General features: G+C 36.3%; 1 protein-coding gene across 2 annotated transcripts in view; it reads left to right on the plus strand.

Annotated features, from left to right (window-relative positions):
• The window catches only part of TRPM7 (transient receptor potential cation channel subfamily M member 7), a 123,184-nt gene extending 109,888 nt beyond the window's left edge, over positions 1-13,296 (plus strand). Inside the window, exons 37-39 of one of the 2 annotated variants that reach the window (XM_047075115.1) lie at positions 2,901-2,952; positions 3,078-3,184; positions 11,890-13,296. In XM_047075115.1, the coding sequence (XP_046931071.1) occupies positions 2,901-2,952; positions 3,078-3,184; positions 11,890-12,020 (290 nt within the window). In that variant the 3' untranslated portion in view covers positions 12,021-13,296. The remainder of the gene's footprint in view (positions 1-2,900; positions 2,953-3,077; positions 3,185-11,889) is intronic. The other variant, XM_047075116.1, reaches the window with a different exon arrangement.
• The last annotated feature ends 475 nt before the right edge of the window (positions 13,297-13,771 follow it).

Genomic DNA, 13,771 nt, shown 5'->3' on the forward strand with positions numbered 1-13,771 from the left:
AAATATTTAGGGATTAAAACTACCATTTTATTTGTTTCCAGTTCTTTGGTTCAGGAATTTGGATGGGACATGGTGGGGATGGCTTATCTCTGCTGTCTTCTCAGAAGGTTCAAATGGCTGGAGAATAAGCATGAACAACATGACTAGAGTCAAATGTCTGAGGTTTCTGTTCACTGACATCTGAATCCCTCAGTTCTCCACCAAGTGATCTCTCTATGTGGCTAGTTATCTGTGACCTTGGTCATAACATGGTAGTTTCAGGTAGTTAGATTTTTACATAGCAGCTAGCTACCTCCAGAGAAAAAGCAGAAACTCTTAACATTAGTTCCAGAACTGGCCCAGATCTCCTCCTCCACATTTTACTGATCAAGGCAGATAATAAAGATAGCCCAGTTCAAGAAGTAGGGAATGGATTCCAGCACTTGGTGGGTGGAGTAGCATCTATACAAGGAAGGAAAAACTGATCATAACCATTTTTGTAGACAGAATCTGTCATATGTGGAAAAGAGAAAAATGGAAATTGTGGCTTGGAGAGGGCACATTTGCTTAGAGTATTGTCTGTCTGCAGGGTCAGAGGAAAATAAAACTGAGCAGGTTGCCCGCTCTACCTGAGTTGTACTTTCTTATTATAACTTCCATGATTTTTTTCCCGAAAGAGCAGCCTTAATTTCAAATGTCACCATAGACCAGATTTCAAAATCTATACATAAGAACAGTTATTTAGAATGTTTATCACTTGATGACTTTTTTTTGTTACATATAGTCACAGATATAAAGGATTTTGCTGAAAAGCAAATGGCATGGAATCAAGCTGAAGAAAGAAAATCTGTAAAAATAGCTACCCTTTTTTCAGTAGTTCATCATTTTACATAAATGATTTAATAGTATATAAAGTGAAAACTGATATGTATTATTAGGTCAATCCAATTAAGTAAAAAAGATCTTTAAGTATATTCTTAAATAGTGTCATTTAATTATCTTCAAACATGCATAGGAGGTAAAGCCAAACAGATTTTATCTGAATTCCTAATTTAAAAGATGGGAGTTAGGGTGCCTGGCTGGCTCAGTCAGTAGGGCATGCAACTCTTGATCTCACGGTCGTGAGTTCAAGCCCCGTGTTGAACATAGAGCTTATTTTAAAAAAATAAATAAATGAAAATAAGGGCGCCTAGGTAGCTTATTTGGTTAAGCCTCCAACTTGGGCTCAGGTCATGATCTCGCAGTCTTTGAGTTTGAGCCCCGCGTCGGGCTCTGTGCTGACAGCTCAGAGCCTGGAGCCTGCTTCTGATTCAGTCTCCCTCTCTCTCTGTCCCTCCTCTGCTAGCACCTGACTCTCTCTGTCTCTCTCTCTCCCTCTGTCTTTCTCAAAAATAAACTTTAAATAAATGAAAATAAAAGATGGGACTTATTTTCAGTAAACAAAGTAGTTTTAATGTTCTTTACATTACATTATTACATTAATGTGTTCCTGGAGCCATTTTTCATAGAGCTGTTTTACACAAGGGGCGCCTGGGTGGCTCAGTTGGTTGAGCATCTGATTCTTGATTTTGGCTCAAGTCATGATTTCATGGTTCATGAGTTTGAACCCCACGGGCTCTGCATGGGTAGTGTAGAGCCTGCTTGGGATTCTTTCTCCTTCTCTCTCTACCCATCCTCTGCTCACTCGCATTCTCTCTTTCAAAAATAAACATTAAAAAAATATTTTACACGATTACCACAAACAGACAATATGGAAATATATTAAAAAGTTTTCCCATTTCATTATTTCTCTAATTTTGGTGAAGACAAATACTGTACACAAATAGAAGGGTTTTTTTTCCTTATTTTTAATATTTTGTGTTGTGATTTTCCTCCAACTGGGATGATGCCTCGTGTGTGTGTGTGTGTGTGTGTGTGTGTGTGTGTGTGTGTGTGTGAGTGTGTGTGTGAGATTTGTTTTTGTCTACCTAACAATATATCATGGACATATTTTGGGTCATTACTGATAAATCTGAGTTACTGTTTTTAATAGATGCATGCATGATAACTTATAGTATGGAGGGGTGGCATGATTTACCCCCCCCTTTTTTTCTTTTTTTTTGCTACTGTAAACAGTGCTGCAACAAATATACTCATGTATTGCTACTTTTCATTTCCATTAAGTAGATTTCTGAATTGGCTTAGTAAGAAGAGATGAGTGCAATTTTAACAGCCACTGGGTTATTTTTCCAAAAGGTTATGGGAACACATACTTAGCACTGTATATGAGTTCCCATTTCTCTGCGGACTCTCCAGTACTAAATATTCTTAATCTTTGCCAGTCTGATGAGTAGTAGGTCAATAGGTATTCTTTTATATGAGTAACTAGATAAGAAAGACTGAAAATATTTAATTATACTTTTAGTACCTCTGGGGAGGAATGGAAGTAAAGGAAGATGTTCACAATCTTATTCTTTATGTAACCTGAATATTTTTCAAGAAGATAAATGTGGTAGTATATGATTTTTAAAAATGGGAAACACTTTAAAAATGGCCTATAAATTATGCCTTCGTGTTCCAAAATGTTCTTTGCTAATAAGGTGAAAAAGGGGGAGATCATGTAAACTGTTTACATAAACTGTTTGTTTTCCAGCTTTGTCCCTGTTGCATCAAAAGGAAGTGCCATCAGGAGTCCACCTGCCTATCTCCCAACTCTGACAATTAACTTTTATTCCTGGTGCGGGAGCTGTGTGTGTCCTAGGTGCAGTGTTAAGGTCACAAGTTATGAAATACTAAGAGAGAAAACCTATACTCTTGAAAAATTTAACATTGTGTAATAATTGATGCTATAAAATCTCTCATAACTATTTTTATTATGCAAATGTCAATGTTTGTATCAATTATACAATATAAATTATCTTTTTTTATATATACATATAAAGGTGTGGGTGAAAATTTGACTGATCCATCTGTGATAAAAGCAGAAGAAAAGAGGTAATAAGTTTTAATAATTTCATGAAGATATTTTTATAATTTCAAATTCTACATTTCTGTTTGCATAAACTGTCTTTTTTTTTTTTCTTTTTTCTTTTTTCTTTTTTTAACTACCAATTCCACAGATCCTGTGATATGGTTTTTGGCCCAGCAAATCTAGGTGAAGATGCAATAAAAAACTTTAGAGCAAAACATCACTGTAATTCTTGTTGTAGAAAGCTTAAACTTCCAGGTAACATTTTCTTAGTATAACGTATAAATTGTTAGCACATTTGGTTACTACAATTCTTCATAAAGCTGAGGGCATAAATACACATTATTTAATAAATGGATCTATGTTTTCTTTAATTGCTTTTAAAAATACAAAGTTTGTTAATTTAATACATTTATTATGTGTCTGCTCGCTGCCAAGAATTGTGCTAGATGTTAACAGTACAATTGTGAACCAGACAAGCATGATCCCTGACCTCAATGGAATTTAGTCAAATCTTAGATACTGACAGGATTAACAGGTAGGACTGTCGTTAATGCCAAACAGAAGAAATAGAACGGGTAAGCAGGTAAGAGGTCAGGGAGTGCTACCTGAGGAACTGACAGATTGCCTAAAACTGAAGGTTAAATAGACTTTAAAGTTAGCCTGGCAAAGAGTTGGAGGAGTATTCCCATGAAGCAGAAACAAGAACTTCAGATATATTCTCTCAGGATTGTAATTTCATTTATACATTTGAAAAATTACCAGTTATTATTGAATCTAAGCTATAGCACAAACCAGTGGTTCTCATTCTTTGGTGTGTATCAGCCTCCCTGTGAAACTTTTTAAAAATTACAGCTTCCTGAGGGGTGCCTGGGTGGTTCAGTCGGTTGAGCGGTTAAGCGTCCAACTTCGGCTCAGGTCACGATCTCGCAGTTTGTGAGTTCGAGCCCTGCGTTGGGCTCTGTGCTGACAGCTTGGAGCCTAGAGCCTGCTTCTGATTCTGTGTCTCCCTCTCTTTCTCTGCCCTTCTACTGCTCATGCTCTGTCTCTCTCTCTCTCTCTCTCTGAAAAATAAACATTAAAAATTTTTTTAAAAAGTCTCTGCCTGAGACTTAACCCTTGAGCTCTATTTTTTAATGTCCCTGTCATTATGACTGATAGATAACTCAGTAGTTAAGAGGTTGGAGTTAGGAGCCAGGTTGCATGGGTCCAGAAGATACCTACATTATAGAGATAGGTTTTTTGTTTTGTTTTGTTTTTTAGAATTAAATGAATTAGTATTTGTGAAGTACCTAGAACAGTGCCAGGCACATAGTAAGCATGTAAATGCTACTTTTTTTTTTTTTTTTAATGTTTATTTATGAGGAAGACACAGAATCAGAAGCAGGCTCCAGGCTCTGAGCTGTCAGCACAGAGCCTGATGCAGAGCTCGAACTCACAAACAGCAAGATCTGAGCCGAAGTCGGACACCCAATGGACTGAGCCACCCAGATGCCCCAATGCCACAGTTTTTAATTGTTGATTGTTAATGTACAGAAAGACCATTAATTTTTGTGTTTGTTTTTTTTCTTTCTTTATTGACCTTGGGTTTTTTCTTTGGTTTGGGTTTTTTTTTAATTTTTGTGTATTTTTTTGTTTGGTTTGAGTTTTGTTGTTATTGTTTGGAGGTTTTTGTTTTGTTTTTGTTTTTTGTTGACCTTGTATCCTACAACTAAACTAACGTAATTCTAGGAATTGTTTTTGTTTTGTTTTGTAAACTTACTGGAATTTTCTGTATAGATAGTAGAGACAGTTATATTCCTTTTCAACCTATATGCCTTTTATTTCTTTTTTCTTGACTTTTTGCACTGGCAAGGAATTCTCATACAGTGTTGAATAGTGAAAGGAATAGTGAAAGTAGAATCTGCTTTGTTCCTGATCTTAAAGGGAGAAAGCCTTCGGTCTTCCACCATTAACATGATGCTAGCTTGTAAGAGTTTTTTAGATATACTTTATTAGGTTGAGAAAATTTTCTTCACTTCTTGTTTCTTGAAAATGTTTATCCTGAATGGGTATTAAATTTTGTCAGATATTTTGTCTGCATGTGTTTATATGGTCATTTGTGTTTTCTTCTTTAATAGGTTAATAGTACATTGTATTGCCTCGATTTTTGAAATGTTGAACCAGTCATGCATTCAGGACAGACTACTTTGTCATGATATATTACCTTTTTTTATGTATTGTTGGACTCACTTTATTCATATGTTGTTGAGGCTTTTTGCATCTGTGTTCATGAAGAATATTGGTCTATGTTTGTGGTTTTTTTCCTTGTACTATCTTTCTCTTCTTTTGGTATCACCATAATATTGACCTTAAAAATAAGTTAGAAGTGTTCACACCTCTTCTTTTTCGAGGAACAAATTATATAGAATCGATACATTTCTCATTTTAAATGTTTGATAGAATTGTCAAGTAAAACTCTCTCAGTCTGAAGTTCTTTGTCAGATGGTTTTTAAGGAACAGTTTAATATGTTAATTGATGTAGGATTGTTGGGGTCATCCATTTTTTAATTATTTATTTATTTAATGTTTATTCATTTTTGAGAGACAGAGACCACGGGAGGGGCAGAGAGAGAGGGAGACAGAGAATTTGAAACAGGCTCCAGGCTCTGAGCTGTCAGCACAGAGCCCGATGTGGGGCTCAAACTCATGAATTGCGAGATCGTGACCCGAGCTGAAGTCGGACGCTCAACTGACTGAGCCACCCAGGCGCCCCAGAGGGGTCATCCATTTTTTACATTGAGTTTTAGTAGTTTGTGTCTTTCAAGGAATTGGTTTGTTTTACTTAAGTTGTCAAATTTATGGGCATAGGGTTATTTATATACTAATTTGTTCAATGTCTGGGATCTCGTGAGTCCTTTCTTATGATAATTTGTTTTTTGTTTCTTCGCCATTCTGGCTAAGGTTTATTAGTTCTTTTGATACTTTGAGAGAACCAGTTTTTCTTTGCACTGTTTTAGTCTACTTTCTGTTTTCAATTTCATTGATTTATTCTCTTTATTCTGTCTTTCTGCTTGCTTTGGGTGATTTGTTCTTTGTTAAAGTAAAAACTTGGATTATTTGGGAATGCAAGCTGGTGCAGCCACTCTGGAAAACAGTATGGAGGTTCCTCAAAAAACTAAAAATAGAATTACCCTAAGACCCAGCAATTGCACTACTAGGCATTTATCCAAGGGATACAGGTGTGCTGTTTCGAAGGGACACATGCACCCCCATGTTTATAGCAGCACTCTCCACAATAGCCAAAGTATGGAAAGACCCCAAATGTCCATCGATGGATGAATGGATAAAGAAAATGTGGTATATATATACACAAAATGGAGTATTACTCAGCAATCAAAAAGAATGAAATCTTGCCATTTGCAACTATGTGGATGGAACTGGAGGGTATTATGCTAAGTGAAATTAGTCAGAGAAAGACAAAAATCATATGACGTCACTCATATGAGGACTTTAAGAGACAAAACAGATCAACTAAGGGCAGGGAAACAAAAATAATATAAAAACAGGGAGGGAGGCAAAACAGAAGAGACTCATAAATATGGAGAACAAACTGAGGGTTACTGGAGGGGTCGTAGGAGGGGGGGATGGGCTAAATGGGTAAGAGGCACTAAGGAATCTACTCCTGAAATCATTGTTGCACTATATGCTAACTAATTTGGATGTAAATTTTAAAAAACAAAAAATAAAATAAAAAGAAATAATAATAAGAAATGAACCTGGGGGGGGAATACTTGGATTATTGATTTGAGGCCTTTTCTAACAAGAAGTTTACTTCTATAAATTTCTTTCTTTCTTTCTTTCTTTCTTTCTTTCTTTCTTTCTTTCTTTCTTTCTTCTTTCTTTCTTTCCTCCCTCCCTCCCTCCCTCTCTCCCTCCCTCCCTCCCTTCCTTCCTTTCTTCCTTCCTTCTTTTTTTAGCAGGACCATGCAAACAGGGAAGGGGCAGAGAGAGAGAGGGAGATATAGAATCCAAAGCTGGCTCCAGACTGACCTGTCAGCACACAGCCCAACATGGAACTCTTAACCCATGAACCATGAGATCATGACCTGAGCCACAGTCAGACGCTGAACCGACTGAGCCACCCAGGAGCCCCTTATATATATGTTAATTATATTTGAAGTGGGCTGCTTGCAGACAGCATATAGTTGGGTCATAGGTTTAATTTGTTTTTTTGTGTTGTTTTTTTTTTTTTACTTAACAATTTCCATTTTTAACTAATGTTTCAGATCCTTTACATTTTACATAATTATTGATGTGATTAGATACAGATCTTCTGTTGTACTCTTTTCTGATTAATGCCTTCTTTTTCCGCCCCCCACTCTGTTTTAGTATTGTTTTATCTTTATGTGTATTTTTTTTAGTGGTTGCTCTTAGTTCTTCTTATCAAGAATGTGTATATTTTGCCTTCATTCTTGAAGGCTATTTTTACTGGATCTAGAATTTTAGGTTGATACTTCTTTCAGGGCATAGAAAATGTTTGCTGTTTTTTGGCCTCTGTTATCTCTGATGAAAATTTCACAGTCATTTGAATTGTTCTTCCCCTATATGTGATGTATCATTATAATCTAGCTTGTTTCAAAATTTGGATTTTCAGCAGTTTGATTATGAGATGTCTAGTTGTAGGTTTTTCTGAGTTTATCTTGGTTCAGGTTTGCTTAGCTTCTTGAATTTGTAAATTTATGATTTTTATCAAATTGAGGAAGTTTTTAGCTGTTCTTCAAATATTTGTTCTGCATCAATCTCTTTTCATCTCTTTTTGAGGCTCACATAATAAGAATATTAGACATTTTTGGGCACCTGGGTGGCTCAGTCGGTTGAGCAACTGACTTTGGCTCAGGTCATGATCTCACGGTTTGTAAGTTGGAGCCCCACGTCGGGCTCTGTGCTGACAGCTCAGAGCCTGGAGCCTTCTTCTGATTCTGTGTCTCCCTCTTTCTCTGCCCCTCCCCCACTCATGCTCTGTCTCTCTCTGTCTCAGAAATAAATAAACATTAAAAAAAAAGAATATTAGACATGTTTATATTGTTTCTCAGGGACTTGAGTCTCTGGTTATTTCCTTAAAAATTATTTTTTGTCTGTTGTTTAGATTGAATAATTTCTATTGCTCTGTCAAATTCACAGACTTTTCCCTTACTCTTCATTTCTTCATTCTGCTTTTAAGCCCACACACTGGATTTGTTGTTTCAGTTATGTTTTTCAGTCCTATAAACTTCCTTTTGGTTCTTTTATACTGATTATTTCTCTGCTGAAAACTTGTTTTTTTCATTCATCTCAACTTTGTTTGCACCACTTCATGGAATATGGTTGTAATAGCTGGTTTAAAGTCTTTTATCATTCCATCAGAATAATCTTAAGGTTGGCATCACTTGTCTTTTTCTTTAAGATGTTTCTAGTTCTTTGTATCTGGTAATTTCAGAATGTGTCCTAGATATTTTGACTAGGAGATTCTCATTCTTACTAAAAATCCTCTAGAGAATGTTGATTTTTGTTTATTTGTGTTAGTAGACAGCTCATTTAAGCTCAATTTACAAGTCCTAGTCTACCTTTTATAGCTGTGATTCCAACGTCAGTTTAGTTTTCAAAGCTTTTGCAGTATTACTTAGGTCAGCCTCACTGTGTCAAACATGGTCAAGTCTGGAAACTGAGTGGAGGTCAGCACATAGTTTAGTCCTCAAAGCCCATGCTATGCTGTCTTTTCACATATTTGCCACTCAAAGGTGAACTTGGGATTTCATACACAAATTTAGGGTATCCCTCTCTCCATTTTCCTCCTTTCCATGATTCCATATTTTGTGATTTTCAAGGCCTTTTTTTTTTTTTCTTTTTTTTTTTGGTTGGAGCGGGACAGGGGTGGGGGGTACAGGGGACAGATAAGGTACTTTGCCTGGAAAGTCAGGATTGTGGCTTCCCTATGCTGTCACACATTTCCTTCAACTGAGTCCATTTCTGATGCTAGAAAGAGGGAAAAATATTTTTTTGGCTCTTAAAGATACCTATTTTTAGTTCTTGTAGTCCCAGAAAAAGGTTTTCTCTTGGAATTGTAGGTGCTTGCCCAGGTGCCACCACCTCAAAAGTGCCTCTTCATGACTGGGACTTGTAGGTAAGGGCCAGAGGAGCAAAAAGAGGGCATTCCCCTCAACATTCTCCATCCCACAGAGTCCCCCTTCCTGATCTTCTGGTCAGAAAGTCTTAGAGCTTTTTCTCTCCATGCTCACTATACATTTCTGAGATCAAGCCAGCTATCTGTAAGTCTAAGCTTGAAAAATAAGAGGGGGGAAAAAAACCCAGGAAACTCACCACCAATCTAGGCTAGGCCATTCTTCAGGTTTTCATCCCCTTCCTCAATATGTCTGCTGTTAACTTTTCAGGATCCTGAGATAGTGACTTTATGCTTATGTGAAGGATTTTTACTTACAATCAGTGGGAGAGATAGAGTTGAATATCCTTAGTCCATTTTAGCCAGAACTAGAACATAACAGTGGTGAATTTATTAATAGGTAGCCCAGATATAATGTTTATTTGGTTTTGGATCTAATAATATTTTAAGTAATATATCTGTTTTTTAAATTAATTTTTTTTTATTTTTTTTTATTTTTTTATTTTTTTTTTTCAACGTTTATTTATTTTTGGGACAGAGAGAGACAGAGCATGAATGGGCGAGGGGCAGAGAGAGAGGGAGACACAGAATCGGAAACAGGCTCCAGGCTCTGAGCCATCAGCCCAGAGCCTGACGCGGGGCTCGAACTCACGGAACACGAGATCGTGACCTGGCTGAAGTCGGACGCTTAACCGACTGTGCCACCCAGGCGCCCCTAAATTAATTTCTAAATTACTAATATAGTCAGGATTTCGTAGCTTGGAAGAGACCTTAAAAACATTCCAACCCAAATCTGTCATTTTCCAGAACATTTTAGAAGTCAGATAATTTGTCCATGGTTATACCATATGTTAACATTTTCAGAACTTGAATTATAATTGGGTTTCTTTCCATTGTTCTTGGTGTACAATACAACTACAAATTAATTTGCATTCCCTAAGGCCACACTGGCACAGTCTTTTAAATTTAAAATTTATCAAAATGTACTCATACAATAGCAAATATGTATTTGGATCGTTGAATATAGGCTATCGCTCAAAATGAACAGTTCATATTCTCAGCTGAGAGTTCATATTCTGAGCCCTATTTTATATGGAGATAAAAGCATAAGGATATGTGCATGACTATGGTTAGTTTTAAGTTAAACTTGGTATTACTGCATTGTTTTCCAATTCTGCAACTGTTGTCTATAATTCCCAAAATGATTTCATCCTCTCCCATAGCTATAAATGTAATCTGCATACTGTTAGTACCATGTTTAACTGAATGAAGACTTACTGTCTTTCCTGAGCTCCTGTTTCTATATTCAGTTTCTTGCATCTCTACTGGGTTACCCTAAAGTATCTTTATAGGTAGTATATCCATTCCACAACTCTTGACTCTCATTTCCCACCCATCATTTCCAGCTCAGCTTTACCCTGAGTAAACCAGTGTTTACTCAGTTGCTTAGACCAAAACCTAAAAGTTAATTGGTTTTTTTCCTCTCACCTTGCATTCCCAATCTTTTGAACTCTGTCTGCTCTGCTCTGAAATCTTCCTAGAATTTATCCATTTCTCTTAAATCTTTGTTGCCACCACTTCTTTCATGTGTTCTTGCCAAATGCCCCTAACAAGACTTCACATGACAGTCAGAATAGACACTTAAATTTGATTATGTCCCTTCCTTAATACTGCTTAATACCTTCCAACAGATTTTCTTTTTTTTAATTTTTTTTTAATGTTTATTTATTTTTGACAGAGAGAGAGAGACAGAGCATGAGCAGGGGAGGGGCAGAGAGAGTGGGAGACACAGCATCCGAAGCAGGCTCCAGGCTCTGCGCTGTCAGCACAGAGCCCGACGCGGGGCTCGAACTCACAGACTGTGAGATCATGACCTGAGCCAAAGTCGGATGCTCAACCGACTGAGCCACCCAGGCGCCCCCAGATTTTCATTGTAATCTGTACTCCTTACCATAGCTTGCATCCCATAAATCAGGGGTCAACAAACTTTGCTGTAAAAGACAAGGTAGTAAATATTTTAGGCTTTGTGGACCATATGGCCTATGTCTCAGCTACCTGGCTGTACGATGGTAGTGCGGAAATAGCCACAGAACATCTGTAAACAAATGAGCATAGCTGCATTCCAGTAAAACCATTTACAAAAACAGGCAGCAAGTGAGATTTGGCTCACTGGCTATATTTTGATAACCCTTGGTCTTTAACTGTTGCTTGACCCCATTTGCTACTAGTCTTCCCCTCATTCACTACATACAAGCCATGCTGTCTTCTTGCCATTCTTCAAAAATGCCAAGTTCATTTCCTTTTTACGGTCTGCAGTTAAACTTCCCTCTGCTCAGAGCTTTGATAGGTCATTTCTCAATATTGAGGTCTTTACTCAGATATTACCTCCTGTGCTTCTTCAGCCCAGCCTTGTCTAATGAAAGAATCAGCTTATACTATCTCTTGTCTGGCTCTCACCAGACTGTTTGCTTCAAAGCATTTGTTACTAATAATAATTCTGTTATTTTTCTATTTATTTTTCTTCATCTACAAGAATATAAGTTCCATGAGAGCAGGAACCATACCTGTCTGCCTTGCTTATTGCTATGTTTCCACTCTTACATGAGTTATTGACTCTTGGTCAGAGCAGAATACTTATATGTTGAATGAATGAATGATTTCGTTTTTATCTGTATATATTTTGTGACTTTTTAATTAAAAACTACCTCCTAGAAAATAGATGTGGCACATTTAGAGGAAAATTGATTTATAAAATGTTCTTAACTTTTCATTTCTAAGAAATACTGACTTCTTTCTTCTTTTTTTGTTGGGGGTGTGAATACAGATCTGAAGAGGAATGACTATACACCTGATAAAATTATATTTCCTCAGGATGAACCTTCAGATTTGACTCTTCAGCCTGGAAATTCCACCAAAGAATCAGAATCAACTAATTCTATTCGTCTGATGTTATAATATTACTGAATCATTGTGGGTTTTTTTGCCTACACCTCACAAAAATGTTACCTTGTCATTTTTCCTTCAGGAGGAAATTGTTTGGTAATAGAGAAAAATGTGTGCAAATGAATATGCTGATTCTGGCACTGTTAAAAGGTCGGTATTCTTTTGACCTGATTTAAGTAGTCAGTCAGGAGCTCCCTATAGGATACAGCTGGCAGCTGTTAAATTTTAAAGGTAAAGGAAAATTAGTATTTATAACTTTTTAAAGGGCTCTTTTAGCAGAAGATTTCATTTGACTTTGTTCTGATGAGGGTGACACCCTCTCTCATGTGGTGCAATACCATTAACCAAAGTTAAGTGTCAGTGTAGATTTTATTGGCAGCTGGTTTCCTGCCATTCAGCTAGTGAAATGAAGAAATCACCCAGCCTTTTGGTTAAATGGCAGACGTCTTCCTCAGTATGTTTTAGTGTGTTCAGTGATGATGTCACTAGTCCCCAACTAGATGCTTGTTGGCCACAGAAAAGGAGATGATTTATTATTCTAGATCCATAGGGATACAAGAAGCCTGAGCTGAAAACTATTTTCAAAGAGGGACTTTATGAATCAGGATTAGGCTCCATATTTAAAGATGGAGCCAATTTTTTTTTGTTAAATAGACCCCAAATTGTGCAAAGGTATTAGTGTTATTTTTTTTTAACATTGTTTTTTCAAGTCATTGTTAAGTAGAAGAAAGCCATGGTAAACTGGTCTAACCTAAATATATCAGAGGAGAAACTTGTTGTTCAAGAGCAGTTACCTTGTAAAAAAAAAGTTCAAGTGCTTTTTTCCTATCTGTAACTGTAGTGACAACCTGGAAGCTACACACTTCTCCAAAGATCTTATTGACAGGACACCAAATCAGAATGTAAACGTAAATTCTTGCTTCTATTTAAAATTGTGTAGGAACACCTGAACATGAGTATTGTTTGTGGTACTTATTTAAGAAATTGAGTTGGATTATCATTATGTGATGTCGGGAGATTGCAATGTAACTTTATGCCAATAAAATGTACTTTAACTGCCCCAGATACTGTTGAATACTCAACAACAAGAAAAGCTTTCATCTGACTAAAGTTTTACGCTTTTTTTCTCTTTGTTTCCTAGGTACTAATTTTAATTTTTATTTAGGAAGGAGCAGTGTAAATCTTACTTGTATTCAGTAGTGTATCTCATAGATACAGACAAGGCAAGAAGAGATGAGCTGTTTAAATAGTGTTTAATATTAATGGGGGGGAGGGGAAGAAAGAAAAAGTGTATTAAAGATATTATACTATATACATTTTGTATATCATTAAATCTTTAAAAGAAATTAAATAAATTTATTCTTGTTTACAGATGTTTACTGAGTTCAATCATTCTGAAAAATTATCCATGTTTTCAGAGTGTTTTTTTAATTACAGAGTATCAGCTTTTTTAAATGAACCATTTTGTACGCCTTTCATCTTCTGTCCTGTGTATTGTTTAATGTGGTCTTGGTTTCCTCCTCTCTCTCTCTCTCTCTCTCTCTCTCTCTCTCTCTCTCTTTTCAATCTGTTTCTTGTTACGTCAGAAAATGGAGATATGGGTTATCTTTTGAAATTTAATTTTATGTTGATTATTTTCATAAGATGTTAATAGTAACCAGTGTTTAGCACTTAATATGTGCCAGGCATTACTCTAACTGCTTTATATATAAAGTACTTACACTCATTTAATCCTTAAAACAATCTTATGAAATATAGGTTAT

The sequence above is a fragment of the Lynx rufus genome, unplaced genomic scaffold, assembly GCF_022079265.1.
Source record: "Lynx rufus isolate CCGP_SWC_20201006 ecotype Redwood Valley unplaced genomic scaffold, mLynRuf1.p SCAF_13, whole genome shotgun sequence".
Lineage (NCBI taxonomy): Eukaryota > Metazoa > Chordata > Mammalia > Carnivora > Felidae > Lynx > Lynx rufus.